This window comes from Cimex lectularius, unplaced genomic scaffold (assembly GCF_000648675.2).
Source record: "Cimex lectularius strain Harlan isolate CLEC.00 unplaced genomic scaffold, Clec_2.1 scaffold43, whole genome shotgun sequence".
Taxonomy (NCBI): Eukaryota; Metazoa; Arthropoda; class Insecta; order Hemiptera; family Cimicidae; genus Cimex; species Cimex lectularius.
Genome location: NW_019392661.1, coordinates 51,352 through 67,617, shown reverse-complemented (window position 1 = coordinate 67,617; position 16,266 = coordinate 51,352). Strand labels below are relative to the sequence as shown.

The window sequence follows — 16,266 nt, the reverse complement described above, 5'->3', positions numbered from 1 at the left end:
AATCAGCCAAATAAATTACCTGTGATAAATGATTAACATAACTAGACATCAACAAAGGAGAATCTACAATGGGTTTATTGACTTGCATATGTAGGTTGACCAGAGTCAAATCTTCCTGAGATGAAACTGCAGATATAAAAGATGTGCTTGATATTGAGTGGGTGTCTGAAGAATCAAGCAAAACTGTAATTCCATCCTAAACACAATTAATCACTTAAGTATTAAGCACTTTTTCAAAACAATGCAATAAGTTTAAATGAACATGAGATGTTAAAAATAATAAGATCTATCTACACTACGTAAACTATCTAAACGAGGCTATCTAGCAGTGAAGATTTTATAGAAGAAAGAAGCTTGAAGAAGATTAATTAAGCAAAGAGTCTTCTCTATTGTTGAGTATATCCTCGAGCCCAGGGGTTAGGCCGTTAGGGTATTATGCAGCATTTCTTTTTTAGGGTAAATATTTACTTACTTGATGTTCGGAATTTAAAGATCTGGGGCTCATTCCGCCATGACGGAAAAGAGGTGTGACAAGGCTGTGTTTGGTATTTTCGGTTTCTGTTCCGTTTTTAATGTAACTGGCCTGAAATTACAGATACGTTGTATCCTATTTTCTTGGGGTAGAGAATATTGAAAAAGCTGGCAATTGGCTTCTTTTTCAAGTTTTTTTATAGTAAAAACTTAAGCTGTTAGGACCAAAGAATAAGAATTTCAAAGTTAAACTTGGCTGGAACTTCCAGATCAATGTTTGCTCACTTTCTCATATGTTCTCAGAATAAAATGAAATATAAACATGCAAATGTGACATTGTATATTAGACATACAATATTTCTATTACATATACCCAATTTGCAAAATAAATCAATAATTTCAGATATTTTAGTGATAACATTAACCAGTTATATTAAATTATTTGTTTCAATAATAAAATACCTGATCTGTTCGATGTTGTGGTGTGTGGATTTCATGATCGCTTCTGTGGGAGCATAATCTCGAAACTTGGGCACCAATTGTGGGTGGCATGTTTCCAACAATGCTCATATCACTTCCATAAGGTTTCCTAAAAATTATGAACAGTATTAGATAATTGCTAGCATTTAAATTGATTTTGTAATAATTTTACCTTGATAAAGTTATAGAGTGTCTAAGTGAAGAAGATCTACTTCCTCCAGGTAACAACCCCTGGCTTATGTCTTCTTCGGCTGAAAAAAATGCTTCAGATTGGTTTTCGCTGCACATGGAGATCGTCCTCTGGACGAGCTGCTCTTGTAGTGAATGTTCAGATTCAGAAGGATCAATTGTGCACTAAAATTTCAATAATTTGAGTCAACACTTCAACAGAAAAACCGGGTTACTACCTGAGCGAGGGCGCTGTTAACAAGAGCGTTGTACTGTTGAGCTGTTGAATTGAAATAATCAACTGCGAGCTTTGAATCTGAGATACTCGATTTTGGCTGAATTTCACTTTCAGGTACACTTAAGATACTTCTAGCTTTATCACTTGCATGTAGCCTTGAATCAGAATCTAGCTTTGGTGGCAAAAGACTTGTCGGGCTTGAATCTACGAGCCTTGAATATGGAACATCTTTTCCATGACCATTTGTTGAACTCCTAAGTGCATATGAAATTTAAAATCATAACATTTGTACAAAAAAGGGATAAATATTTTCAACCCAACAATTGTAACATTAATAATCAGTTATTCAGAAATCGTGAGATGCGGTCTGGTGTGATGTAGGTTTCAGAAAAACATTTTCTTTATCGTGCCAACGTTTTTTTATTGAGCCCTAAAGATGATCTCAATAAAGATCGAAACGTTGGCACGATAAAGAAAATGTTTTTCTGATACCTACATCACGCCAGACCGCATCTCACGATTTCTGAATAATTATCAATTAACGGTCACTAACCAACACACATTAATAATTAGCTACAATACAAACTATTTTTTAATTTTTTTAATGAAAAAATTATTATAACTGCTTCTAGTAATTAGTTGTATTAACATGCATTTCTAACTAAACTGTAACAGATTTGTACTGTACTGTTTACCCCCTACTTTTTCAAGCAACTCATTTTATCTCATATATATAATTATATCTACGATCAAGTTAAACTGCATCTACCACGTTGATAGAATTGTAACCATACCTAACAAGGTGGAAATACTTCTGTTTACAGCTATAATATATTAATATTGTTACACTCTGTTCATAATTATATATTAAAATTAAAATGCATCACACACTTATTGTCAATAGTGCGATAATATTAATTAATTTGTAAAAGAGATAAAACATGAATACTACAATGTAGATGAACTAAACACAGAAATTTTTATGAAAAACTATGTATAGGTACTTTCTCTTTACTGTTAGACAACTTGACAGAGTAGATTATGCTTTGAATGTGTGAGATATGACTGACTCAGTACACTTTACAGGTGTGCATTTTGGAGTAGAAACGTATAAGAGATTTTTCTCTATGCTGCAGTTTGGGGAGTAAAGGTAAAAACATGGTTCAGTAATAATTCATTCTAAAATATAGTCTCTAGTACATTTAAAAAAATTATTATATTAGTATGTATATTGATTTTTTCCTATATCAGAAAATTAATTCTACAAAGAGACAAACTTAAAATGTAAATATTTAAGTACATAAAGAAATCCCAAAGTAAAGAATAGCCAATCAACTCTAGAACCTTTGGTTCTATGAAATATGTTATTTTATTCTCATTATAAAATATGCAATATGCTACATAATGAATACATTTTTAATATTAAAAACAAATATTAAACTTTTATGCTAGGTATATGTAAAGAAAGTGCTTTAACAGAAGAAATTGCCAGTTTAAAGTTTATTGGTTGTGTAATTTTAGTTATAGTTTAAAGTGTTAGATGTATCAACCACTTTTTTACTTGCAAATAATCTATATCTTGATATGGTCTGGGTGAAAAAACCACATTACTATACATTTTTAAATTATTTTTCAATTAAAAAAACAAGGGTTCTACCAGGATCCGAACCCAGAACCGTCAGTGGGGCAATGAGTCAGATACTCTAACCACTCTGCCACTGCGGTCCTCTTGATGAAACCATCTATTAAAACCTTGATTATGTCAATTTTTACACATCTTTAAGATTGTTTGTCCTGCTGATGACCTTAAAATAGCTAAAGCTTGCCAGATAACAGCTGAATTTGTTTTTTCATCCAGACAATACCAAGATACAGATTATTCGTGAAGGCAAACGGTTCGAAAACTCATTATATTTCCGGTCACTGACTATTTCCGAAATGATGTATTTTAGAGTGATCATATGTTTGATGAGCAGCACTTGAATTGAACACCAACATCATTAGTTCTTATTTTTTACTTTAATTTATAATTTAAATGATGCACCATCCAAGAGGTTAAAAATGAACACAAAGAATTATTTATGTAATTTGTAATGTAAACTTTTAATCACAAATTTTAATAAACTGCACTGTATGAAGATCATTAACATTTATATTTGTAATTCATAAAATTGATATATCACAACAATAATTTTGAATATATAATTTCAAGATAATCTTGTTATTACATACTTTCATTAGATTGTAATTCAATTATGAATTAAAATTCAAAGAAAAAGAGAAAAAAGAATCACAATAAATAAAAGCTATCTCAGATTAATTTTAAAGATTTTGATTTATCTGAGTAATAAAAAAAGTACCTGTTAGGTGTAGTAGATGTATAAGAAAATCTACGTGGCTGACTAGATTTAATACTTGCTACCGGACTAGGTGTGTCTACTTTTCGCCTATCCCTGTGATGATCAGTTACAGACCTTGAACGTTCTACTTTGATTTCACTGTGCGGGCTATCTGATGGTTCCAAACCGCTGTTCAACTGTAAATTAGTTGAAATTAGACTATTCAATCAAATGTACATCGAATCCGTGTACCTTAAAGGCGGAAGGTCTGGTGAGAGTGTCAGTCCAAACACCGACAGTGTCATAAATGTTAACATTATTCGAATTGTACGGTGGAGTGTGAAATACAAGCTGAGATTCATGTAGTATGCTCTGCCCAAAGCCTGGGTCCTTTCCATTTTCATTTATCCTGTAAAAAAAATTGATTAATTTTACAGTTTAAAATTATGGAGATTTAATTTACCTAAAAGCAGCAATGTTGATTCCATCTGCAGCATCTTGCCGACTTGGCCTGAAGAATTTGGCACCGTTCGCATTACTACCGAAGAAAGAACAACCTCCAATACAGCCACATTTTCCTGTTTTTTCACCCGGCCAGAGGAGCCATAATCTTCTTGTCCTTTCATCATGTGTCTTCAGAAATCTACAATTAAATTACAATACAATGCATGTATCAGTTTCAATCAGGCCTAAATAAAATACCTGTGTTGAACGAGATGTAAATTGTGGTCTGTATTCGACAGGGATACAGCTGCTTCTAAAATGAGGGGGCCGAGGGAAATGGATCCTACTTCAAGCCAAACATCTGGCTCATTATTACACCTAAGGCATAAACAATTAATAATTATTTTTATTATTGTTAAATTAAATTTACAAAACACTTTATTTTATTACTTATGTTGTGATCTCCCACTTCCAGTTGTGTTTGTTGCTGATAGTTGATTGGTAATAATCATTTGTCTTACTTTAATGGAAGGGATGACACCGGTGAGACCCGATTTTACTTTATTTCCATGTAGGTTGCAAGTTGAAAATCTAATAGGTGCAGCCTAAAAATTATACAATTTTATCGCAGTCCTTAAAAAATCACCAATACAGTAGACTCTCGTTATCCATGCTTTCACTTATCCGCGGTTGCCCCCATAGTTGACTTCTAGTGGAAAGTGGGAATGAGGAGAGTGTGGGAACATGGTGAATCACAGGAAAAGTAAAACCTGTACGTAAAACCTAAACTATGTGTACATAAGTTCATACATAACATTGACAATAGGCATACGCAATACAGAAAATGTCTGGTATGCAGATAGAAGAAAAACTTCGAAGCCTGAGATTTGAGGTTTTCCTATTATTTGCGGTGATGCTTGGTATGTATAACGAGAGTCTATTGTACTTTTACATACCCAGAAATGAATTGCTGTTCCTGACTCGACTACATAAAGGTCTAAGGCATCAACTGCGACACGAACTAAACGATATTTGATCTGGTCTGGTGGTGGGCACCTGTATGTGCCAGAAGGTTCACTTTCTGGGCACTGTACAGGTATTAGACCATGATGGCACGGAGGAGGTGCTCTAGGTGGCACTAAGCGGTTCTCATCATCCATTGTCAAAAGAAAAAGTGCTTCCAATGATGTCATCAAATTATAAATCTTAACAAATTTTACAAAATATTATAAATTGTTTTATTTTAAATTACTGTATTTTATAGTTAATTACTTGAGGAGTTGTCATTTTTCCACTAAGCTTTCCTAATTGCAATTCAAGAAGCCATGCATATTCTAAAGTTTCTTGCTCCAGGCTCCTTCCTTCATCGCTGAACATCGCTTGACCTCGAAGCTGCCGATACAAAACGATCAAAATTACATATTGTAATTATTTTATTAAATGCAACAATTACCTGGAACCCTGATAGCATTAGATGTCCTTGGTTTAAATGTTTCTCTTTGGATGTCCTGCTTGAGAGTTTGTCACAACTCAAAAGTATTGCTGGAGACAACAATAACTGCAGCTGAGTCTCTTTGTAACCTTTCTTCATTTCAAAGCCAAACCTTTCTAATAAAATTATAGGGCAAGGTGGATCTTTTTCAGTGCAGTTCTAAACAATATAAAAATAATAAAGTACATCAATTATAAAGTTTCAATAAGATCTTAATACCTTAACTAGATGAGCTTGTATATCATGCATAGTTATTGAGACTGTAACTTCTAAAGGTCGATAAATTCTAGGATCAAAGTCAACCATCATAGAATCATCAATTATTGATGTTGGCGTTTCAGGTACTGTAGGAGCTTTAGGTGTTAAATAAAATTGAGGTGCTTCATTCATGTCTGTAAATACTTGGTCATCCCCAAAAATATTTTCCTTAAAAAGCCGAAATATTAAATTTTCAGAAATAAATTATTTATTTTAATGAGTTACCTTAAGATTGATAAAGCCCTTGATCCATGAGCCATAAATAAGCAACATTGAAGGCCCAATCTCGAGTTCAAGACTAACTTTATCAGGTGGCAATGTTGTAGGATCAAACCTAGGTCCATCCTGTCTCCAATTTCTTATTATAGGTCTTTTTCTTGTATGCGGTATCCTCATGGGAGAAAGTAGAATTTCTTCTTTCTCAGGAGTAGTTATATCTGCTTGAGGTGGAGGGCCAAACGGAGGCATAGGGTGATAAATGTAATTTATGGAGAGTGCAACAATAGGTACCGACCAACAGTCTAACCAACCATCCCTAAAATTAATTTCAGTGTTAAGCTGTTATAAATTTAAAAAAGATGATATGTTGCTTACTTTCTCTTGCAAATATTTCTCCATTTTCTGTTTGTATCAGTTGTCCTAGGAGCCATGATATTACCATCTCGGCCAAGTAATTTAGCAGTTTGATCTAAGGAAAGAAGTGTACACCTTGAAGTGTAAACTTCGGGCAGGTAAAGTGCCAAGTCCATACTCTCACCCTTAGCAAAAAATAAATATAAGCTAATATCGATCTATAATTTGTAAATCTATTTAGTAATTTTTTAAGGAGGAAACTTACCTGAATCCAAAATTTCAAGGGAAGGTTAGGCGGAAGGAAGTCCGTGAATGGTAGGTCAAATGAGAAATCAAAAAGATCCCCACAAAATGCGATAAACACTAAAAATACATAATAGTAAGAAAAAATGTTGCAGCCTCATTAATTAAAAGGCTTGTATTTTTTTTTTTACTGTTTTCATGGCTCTGGGAGGAACAATCAATCCAGTTATATTCATTTGCAGGCATAATAAATTCAAATTCTTTCATTAATAGAGTGAATTTCCATGTGTAGGGTATAAAGTGTAGAAGGTCAGGTCTAGCTTTAGAAGCCCAGTCATTAATCATAGCTTGAAAAAATTCTTTATGTGCATAAATAAACCAGACTGATGCCTTGCAGCCTGTCAGGTTTAATGACCAATCTTGATGATCGTTCCATTTAACTGGAAAGTGCGCTTTGACAGTGAATTCTAGAGTTTCACTTTCGACTAAACTTCGATACTGAAGAAACAATATATTATCAAACGATTGTTAAATGTAAAGATAAATTAGATAAAATAAATTACCTGTAAACTTGTTGTAGCTTCTAAATGAAGCAACTGCCCTGTTACTTTTGTTGTATAACCATCATTACTGACAACCCAGGGCATTGTAACTTCAAGATACGATCCAGGGCCAACATTTATATGAACTGCATTTGTTTCTTTATTTTTTGAAAATAGAATGTCAATTGTGGCATCATAGAGTGTGCTGAGTCTAATATCAAATGATTGCATTTGTCGTTTCTCACCAGGAATGGGTGGTTTTGTTATCTAACGCAAAAATGAATAAATATTTTATACTTTTAAATGTAATAATAATGAATACCTTCAGTGGCTGGTAATCTTGTGGAAAGAAAAATGTAAACAGATGCTCTCTTTGTTTGTCTGCCCAAGGACCGTAACTGAAATCCGTGCCTTTTCCACACTGTCCAATATAATTATTAATTAAACTTTTGAGCTATTTGCAAATGAGGGGTAGAGTATAAAAAAAAATTACTTTAATGTCCATTCCCCACATAGGTGGCTGAGATTCTACTATATCACCATTGGCAAGTTCGTGCATTAATGGTTCAGGAGGGACTAGACCAGGTTCATCCATATAAAAATATAAATCTACATTATTTGAGGAAAGGACGACGAACCCTTCACCCATGTATCTTGGAGGATCATCTACCAAACCAGTGAATTTTGGACTAGGGGCTAACATGACCTATTGCACATAGAAAAAACAAACCAAATTAAAAAAAAAGTAATGGCACAAAAAAAGCTTTATTTATTTCTTACCTTGAAGTTTTCAGCTTTGCACTTTGCAAAATGCATGAAGTAATCAAGTTTAGATGCTGCTGGTTTAGTTGAATACACTACATGAGCTTCTTCTACTTGGATTGATAAAGTAGACTGCACTAGCCTATTTCCCAAAACAACTCGACCCTAAAATAAAATTATTAATAAATGTATAAACAAAGTTAGATTGAGTGTTAGAAAACAAATTATTACAGAAGACAAGTCAAATTTTATGACAGGAATTAAGTCACGCCAGCTTTTCCCAAGAGATCTAGGCGCAGATTGTGGTGTGTCTCTTGGGCTTAGTTCTAAATTATCCTGATTTCTTGAAGCTAGTAGAGAAAAAAACATTAGTAAATATATAGAACAAAAATACCTTAGTAAATATAAATTATATACCTTCTGTTTTGGCTTCTTTTGGAGGAATGATTCCAGATTCGAGTCCAAAAGCTGCTTCAAGCCCGCTGTATACACTGGACCGATTGTACACATGTAATTCGAATCCATTTAGCAAAACTGAAAGCCTTGTGTCTGAATGTGATAAATCTTAAACAAAATAGATAATATTATTTTGGGGTAAATTAACATTTTAATTAAATTCATATACCTTCAGAAACATCTTTTGGCACATAAGACCTCCACCATCTGAAAATCATCCAACCATCCTGAACCCTCAAGCTATAATCATGTGTAATGTACACAACGTCCCTGAACATTATCTTTCCAGATAGACAGCAGAGAGTAAACGACCCTTAAAAATTAAAGTAATTAATGTACTACAACTTCTTTCAATAAATCCACAAGAAATAAAGTATCACAAGCTAAAATTGAAGAATGTAAGGATAAAATTATCACTTACAATTTAAATGAACTAATTTAACTAAAAATTTAATGCTGACATAATTTCTGAATATTTATTAATGAGGGAAATAAACTAAGAAAAAATAATAAAAATATTTGTCTTTATTTTAATGTGTGTGTATGGAATGCTGATCTTTAATTTAATTTAATTTTTTCATTTCAGAAATTCCTTTCGATTCCTTCGATCAACAAGAGATCAAAAAATGCTTAAAATTGTAGAAGACTTAAACATTAAGTTTGTGGATATAAATATAATTATTGAAATCTTGGTGTTAAGATAAGAGACAAATTAATTTAGCTTGAGTTAATCAATTTTTTTTGTATATACTTTGTTGTAACAAAATTACATTCTAGTTTAGCTGAATTTGCTTGCTAATAGCAGTGCTTATGTTAAGGCCCTAATTCACGTGTGAAATGATGTCGGATTTATGGTGACAGGCCCACCTTTTGTATACAGTATAGGAGCACATACATATTAATTTACAAATAATAAATATAATAGAGAAATGAATTTTTGCAGTTTAACAAATAGTAGGGACTAAAACAAAAGGAATGCAATTTCAGAAACAAATTTCAGAAATACATAAATGGTGTCAGGTATAACATTTTGAAAGTTATACTTTATAGATGAATTATTATCTTTGATTAATTTTCAATACAATTATAGAAATAGAGCATTAAAAAGCATTATTATTATTAAATTATTCAAACTGTACTTAATAAACTGGGTGTATGTATGGGCACAAAATTTTGTTACACACAACATACACACAAATACAAGATAGCTGATGTACTATACACTTTGAAATATACTATCATTATTATAAAAAGAGATGAGTCAATTTTTTAAAATAAAAAACGACATTGAAAATTAGTTTAAAAAAATTATATGCACATACTATTTAAATGCTTTCTTGCCTGAAATAACAGAAATGAAATGAAAGACTGAAGGGTTTACTCACCGACTTTGAAATATCCCTCGGTGATGTAAAGCTTGTTCAACGCCCTCGTCATGATGTATCCAATCACTCTCGAGTTGTAGTATGTGATATATATGACCCACATCATGGCTGTAACAAGTGAACAGAGCAACAGGGCAAAGTTGCTGTCCATCTTCAAGTTGTCCAAATTCAGACTCGTGGAGTTCCATGACGAAGGCTCTGGAATTGTCGTCTCAACGATCGTCTCCATCTTGAATTGTTTTGTTTATCCCTTTCAAGTGATCATTTTCTCTTGCTACAACAATTAAAGAGATTAGTCATAACACTTACTTTTAAAACCGAGATTGATAACGAAAATTAAACCTTTTTATAATTTTTATTATATAACATGGATTTTTTGTTTTTCTTAACATGTCTCTTTTATGTTTATAGTTTTTGATTTTTATTAAAAAAAATTGCTACAGTTTTTTTTTGCTTTATTTTTACATTAAATTTTTTGGATGTTTCAGTAATTCACACCCACATATTTAAAAAATATAAGATGCTAATTCTCAAAATGTTGAAAAAAGTTAATGTAAAAATAAAGCAGAATATTAAAAAAAACTTTTCAATATTGCTGTGTACAATACACAGAAAACAATATAAATGTATGTACACAGACACATATATTTTATTATAAACAGTAAACCAATCAATAAAAGTGTGACCAACAATCAAAGAATTTAGTAGTCGCTCAGTTTTAAAAATAGATGTGTGAAAAATGTGTACAGTCAATTCATTAATAAAAACTCACACGGTATACTAACAAACATAAACAAGCCATATTTTTGAAATGTATTTTGACAATCAATAAATAAGAGATATGAATAATTTATGAATGTGACAGTGTAGAATAGGAAACAATTAAAAAAAAATAGTGTCTACAAGGTGAAGAACACGTAGCCGGATCACTTTGTCTAATTTCGCTTTTTTCCCATAAACAGGAAATAGTTCATTTTTGTTTTTGTTTGTATTCACGACTTGAGAAAAAAAAAAAAACCATGGAAAGACAAACAAACCTAAAAAAAATATATATATATACTATAAACAAGAACGTTTTTGTAGATTTTAGATAAGAAATAGAATTACGAGACCTCCTAGGAGGCCCTTGGCCTCTCCCTGATAGATCAGGGGGAGTCACCCACCTTGGTGCCTGAGCGACTCGAGGTTGAACTATAGTTAGGCGCTGTCGACTTCTTTGGTCATTTTGGCGCCTAAAACTAGTCATTCTCAACCAAATCACACATGCATATCCTCTGTCTAGAATCCAGGTCATAGGGTACTCAATATTCCGCCCCGACCCGGCTTTTTAGATAAGAAACGCATGAATCTACCATTACATGACTATAAATGTTAAAAACTTTTTAACTTAAGATTGTTGGACAGACTTTAGACTAATAAATTGAAGGGCAGACAAATAAAACAGCCAATATATTTGACAATATAGTGAAGTTGTACAACTTAATTGTTGGTTCTTTGTTAATTTATAGTAGTATACGATTAGACAAAAAATATGGTGGTATCAATTATGTAAACTAAAGGCTGAAACAAATAAGAGCTAACCAAAACAAAACAGCAAATTTCAAAGTTAAGCTGGTAAAGATAACTATTACAACTTTTATTTTGCATTTAACAATCAAATTTTATGTTAATAAAAGGTGTGTTTAGTATACGGTTACAGGAACAATTCAGATAAGTTTTAAAAGGTACTTTCATCCTATCTCTGATGAATGCCAACGCTGCTAATGCATTTCTTAATGATAACAATTCATAATTATCTCAAAATAAATACTTGAATTGATAAATTTAAAGAAATCAAAAAAAGACTTGAATAATAATGCTATAAAGCGTTCAACTGGATGAATGTCCTCAAATAAACTGTATACCTATGTATGACATAAACAGGAAACTCGTTTTGTGTAATTTTTGATAAAGAATGCACAATTTTATCTCTTATTAAAACCTTTAAGATTGTTGGGCAGACTTTGGGCGAACAAATACTGTACAAAATAGCAAAGATTAGAAAGCAGTCTGACCAAGTAATTTTTATCAAATTTTTAATTAAATGGTTACTTAATGAATGGAAAGTTTGATTGTAATAAAAAGATAATTCTAAGTTTTAAAGATACTTTCATTTTCACCTACGTTGTCAATGTTATTCATAATGATACACATATTTCTCATAAATTTCTTTAAGTAAAATAATCTAAGGTAATTATAATTATATTGTTTCATTTTAATTATAAATAGTATTAATATTATTAGAAAAAACCTCAAGGCAATCCCGCTTGTCATTGATAATAATTGCTATGGGAAAATAGACAAAGCCTTGAATCTTTACACCACAGTTACCTGAGAACATCCACCTCAGATCAGAGAACACCCCAAAAACAAGGAGCCCTCTAGGTAGGTAAAGGGCTCAAGGCAGGCACCAAAATTTTCAAACAAATCAATTTCAAAATATTTACATGCGAAAGCTGAACAAAAAGTCAAATAAACAATTGATCCACATCTCTAAGCAGCCGCAAGAGCGGTCAAACCAAAGAAAGCACACACAAACAGAATGATGTTTATTAACTATTGACTAACTTGGCACAGGCAGTCAATTTACTTCTGCCCTGTCCGACGTTCAGAGATAAACTTATCAAACTTTTGGTCGTCTTCAGGGACATATGAACCACAGCTGTTTGTTTGGTGAATGTCAATGACGCACTTTTCCCTCTTTTATTATGAATTCACCAATCCTGGGGAATGTTATTATTGACCATAAAGCCAAGTTGGTCAATAGCTAGTAAAACCTTTTAGAATTTTATAAATTCACTTTTATTTGTTATTAAATGACTCGTATTACCTGGCCATTAATGAGTTAAATATTAGTCTCCATCTATTAATATACTCATAAAATATTCTGAAACAAATCTTAATGATCAATGAGTATGAATTCACCAATTCTTGGGAATAATTATTGACCATCTAAACGCCAAGTTGGTCAATAGCTAGTAAAACCTTTTAGAATTTTATAAATTCACTTTTATTTGTTATTAAATGACTCGTATTACAGGGCATTAATGAGTTAAATATTATTCTCCATCTATTCATATGCTGATAAAATATTCTGAAACAGATCTCAATGATCAATGAGTATGAATTCACCAATTCTGGGGAATAATTATTGACCATCTAAATGCCAAGTTGGTCAATAGCTAGTCAAGCTTTTTACAATTTTATAAATTGAATTTTTTTTTATTAGATGACTTACATTATTGTGAGCATTGATGAGTTAATATTATTCTCCATCTATAAAAATTTTTAATAAAATATTCTGAAACAGATCTTAATGATCAATGTGTATGAATTCACCAATTCTGGAGAATTATTATTGACTATCTAAATACCAAGTTGGTCAATAGCTAGTCAAGCTTTTTACAATTTTATGAATTAATTTTTTTTTTATTAGATGACTTACATTATTGTGAGCATTGATGAGTTAATATTATTCTCCATCTATAAAATTTTTTAATAAAATATTCTGAAACAGATCTTAATGATCAATGTGTATGAATTCACCAATTCTGGAGAATTATTATTGACTATCTAAATACCAAGTTGGTCAATAGCTAGTCAAGTTTTTTTTTACGATTTTATAAATTGACATCTTTTAGTTATTACAACTTGTATTATCGTGGGCATTGAAGAGTTAAATATTATTCTCCATCTGAAAAACAATCTTAATAGTCAATGAGTATGAATTCACCAATTCTGGGGAATAATATTATAGACCATCTAAACAGTTGGTCAGTAGCTACTCAAGCTTTTTACTTTTTTTTTGCCTTTATCTACATTATTATCATTTATTTATTATTTTCAACCTTGTTTATGTCTTAGGTACACTAGTTATAATAATTTTAATATAATGAGCAAACATTACAATTTTTAAATCAAATTTTAATTGGTATTAAGCATCTGAAAAACCTAATGAAACGAACAACAATCTTGTTCTTTTAAAACAGTTGGTATAACTTCTAATGTTAAACATTCGTTCTTTTGTAATTTTAACTAGAGATTTAAAGTTGAATCATTTATTTATCACCATCCAAGAAATCAATTTTACTGTTTTACACTGTTTTATTCATAGTTTGCAGTTTATAAATTGGAATTTATAACACCGTAAACAAGTTACTAGTTAAAAAGTTATATTGTTCCTCAGCTTCATCCTAAGATTACATTTTTACATATTTGTAAATTTACAAAGAATTTGCTTATAAGGTTTTTGTTCAAAATTTTTATTTAGAATTTCATTGTTTGTTGCTTCTTATCATTCTACAGAATAGTAGTAATATTTTATGTATGTTGCAAATGTAATAAGCTTAAAACTTCCTTAATGAATACAACCAAATTCTATGATCATCAAATGTCATTTAAAAGATATCTTAATAATTAGAATATTTTTAAACTTCATATTCTCAATGTGTTAAAACATTAAAATATACTAGGAAAGTATGATTTTCCATGACCATATGTATTGTACTTTGCATTGTTTATAAAGCTGTTATTGTTTTTTTTTTTATCTTCAACAGAGATTCAAGAATTTGACTTTTTCAATAAACAATAAGGAGCCAATGAAAACTTCAGTATAGCAGTGAATTCTATTGCAAAAATGCCTTTTGTCATAATTGTACCAATGGTTGGGATTGTACCAGCACCGAAGTATTGGGAAGAGTACATCGAAGACTCCCGTGGAAATAAATATAAAATGAGTGAACTTCAAAGCATAAATTTAGAAGACATAAGAGAACATTGCTCAGGGCTGAGGATAAAGTTGTCTGATCATATAAAAGAAACACTAAGTAGGTCGCTCCAGAAAAAGCTCATTTGGCTTGGGCAATTTCATAATCTTTCTTTGGCATACGGGCCGTTTGCTTTGAAGTACGGAGGATTAGATTTGGTTCACTTGTGGAACCAGAAATTTCAGTATCTCATGAATTTATCTCTTATTGATATAAAACTTGAGCAAGAACAAAAAAATTGCTTAAGAAGAACTGGGTGAGACAATTTATTTGAATAAATGAATGATATATTAATGATCAGTGTTGTGCAAATGTAATTTTAGATAATATTTATGAAAGAACAGCTAAATTTGATTTTAAATGAATGAACCTTGAAGTCTATAATTGTAATTTTGAAATTAAATAACTACATAATGTTAAGAGTATAACTTTGATTAAAAAGTATTAGTTTTATAAATGTAATATATAAAAAAAATTATTTACCCCCATTTTTTCTTCTACTACTCCATTGCTTCTAGTGTCTACTTTTGTCAGTGAAATGCTAATAATTAAAAGTAATCAATATTACTAAAAATAACTTAAAAGTATTTTTCAATATTTGTTTTTAGATTTTAAAAATCAGAATCAAGCCTACACAATTTAGACGGGTTTAAATCATTCACTATTGGAAACAAGTGTGTAAGTTGTGCAATAGTTCAACTCTAATCGTATTTATTTACAGATAAGACAGTACTGATGCCAATTAACTTTTAATTTATTTTTCAGAAGAACAGAAGAATGTTGATAATCCATTGTCTAACTGAAAAGTCAATTTATTATTCTGAATAAAGTAATAGATGTTTAAACTGTTTGAACAATATAAATAAAACTTGGTGCTGTCTTCTCTGTTAGTGTACTGTTATAATTTCCTAAACCAATAGAGTATATATTATTCTTATTGGATTTGGATTTATGTAAGTTCAAATCTACATATGTATGTAATACATACACACTATCATCTACTGCAGGCCACTGCAATTTCAGTTTTTGTAACATACAAAAATTACCAACAAGCCTTGAGAATCCCCCACCTTGGGTTTTGGCAGTCTAGGGGCAGACCTCAGTCTTCTCCATCCGGCCACAGGTAAGCTTTGGGGAGGGGGGTGTTGCCAACAGCTAGGTCAATTGAGCATCCAACAGTTCCAAACCCATTCGTACTCACTTACATTCTTAAATACATTCACTCCTATTTACATATCACTCGTTCAATTAGTGCATTGGAGTACTCGATATTCTCCATCATCCTCTACACATATTATATAACTAACCTAATTGAGGGTTGTTGGGTACTCAATATTCCGCCTTCAACCCTCACACTACACATTCATGCTAATAAATATGTTCACTCTCAACACTCTCTAGGGGCACAAAATTATCAGTACTATATTCAATAAAACAGCCCAGTTTCCTCAGGGGACCCAATCAGGAGGTGCTCTAGCACAATTCTCAGGTGGCATTGCTTCACGCTCTCTATATAAAGCCAAGGGTTAAACCCTTCAATTAGAGTGGGACACATTGGGCAACCTTTACATGCTGGGCACATACGCGAGCTTTGGCTCAAAAGAAAGTGT

General features: G+C 31.6%; 1 protein-coding gene and 1 long non-coding RNA gene across 3 annotated transcripts in view; one reads left to right on the top strand and one right to left on the bottom strand.

The window, feature by feature from the left end:
- Positions 1-12,558, bottom strand: part of LOC106662472 (uncharacterized protein KIAA1109) — a 35,194-nt gene extending 22,636 nt beyond the window's left edge. For both annotated transcript variants that reach the window (XM_024224914.1, XM_014386582.2), the window contains exons 1-27: positions 12,459-12,558; positions 9,852-10,125; positions 8,636-8,779; positions 8,428-8,574; positions 8,242-8,360; positions 8,029-8,175; positions 7,742-7,954; positions 7,571-7,669; positions 7,270-7,515; positions 6,898-7,204; positions 6,729-6,826; positions 6,485-6,648; positions 6,116-6,425; positions 5,852-6,058; positions 5,594-5,791; positions 5,413-5,532; positions 5,097-5,345; positions 4,591-4,745; positions 4,399-4,518; positions 4,160-4,339; positions 3,949-4,105; positions 3,718-3,893; positions 1,356-1,611; positions 1,124-1,305; positions 934-1,060; positions 473-583; positions 20-196 (exon numbers count right to left, since the gene is read on the bottom strand). In XM_024224914.1, the coding sequence (XP_024080682.1) occupies positions 20-196; positions 473-583; positions 934-1,060; positions 1,124-1,305; positions 1,356-1,611; positions 3,718-3,893; positions 3,949-4,105; positions 4,160-4,339; positions 4,399-4,518; positions 4,591-4,745; positions 5,097-5,345; positions 5,413-5,532; positions 5,594-5,791; positions 5,852-6,058; positions 6,116-6,425; positions 6,485-6,648; positions 6,729-6,826; positions 6,898-7,204; positions 7,270-7,515; positions 7,571-7,669; positions 7,742-7,954; positions 8,029-8,175; positions 8,242-8,360; positions 8,428-8,574; positions 8,636-8,779; positions 9,852-10,080 (4,638 nt within the window). In that variant the 5' untranslated portion in view covers positions 10,081-10,125; positions 12,459-12,558. The remainder of the gene's footprint in view (positions 1-19; positions 197-472; positions 584-933; positions 1,061-1,123; positions 1,306-1,355; positions 1,612-3,717; positions 3,894-3,948; positions 4,106-4,159; positions 4,340-4,398; positions 4,519-4,590; positions 4,746-5,096; positions 5,346-5,412; positions 5,533-5,593; positions 5,792-5,851; positions 6,059-6,115; positions 6,426-6,484; positions 6,649-6,728; positions 6,827-6,897; positions 7,205-7,269; positions 7,516-7,570; positions 7,670-7,741; positions 7,955-8,028; positions 8,176-8,241; positions 8,361-8,427; positions 8,575-8,635; positions 8,780-9,851; positions 10,126-12,458) is intronic.
- A 1,820-nt stretch (positions 12,559-14,378) lies between these two features.
- Positions 14,379-15,537, top strand: LOC106662473. Its single transcript, XR_001339904.1, has 3 exons — positions 14,379-14,912; positions 15,265-15,334; positions 15,422-15,537. It is a non-coding gene; the product is annotated as an uncharacterized LOC106662473 (long non-coding RNA).
- The last annotated feature ends 729 nt before the right edge of the window (positions 15,538-16,266 follow it).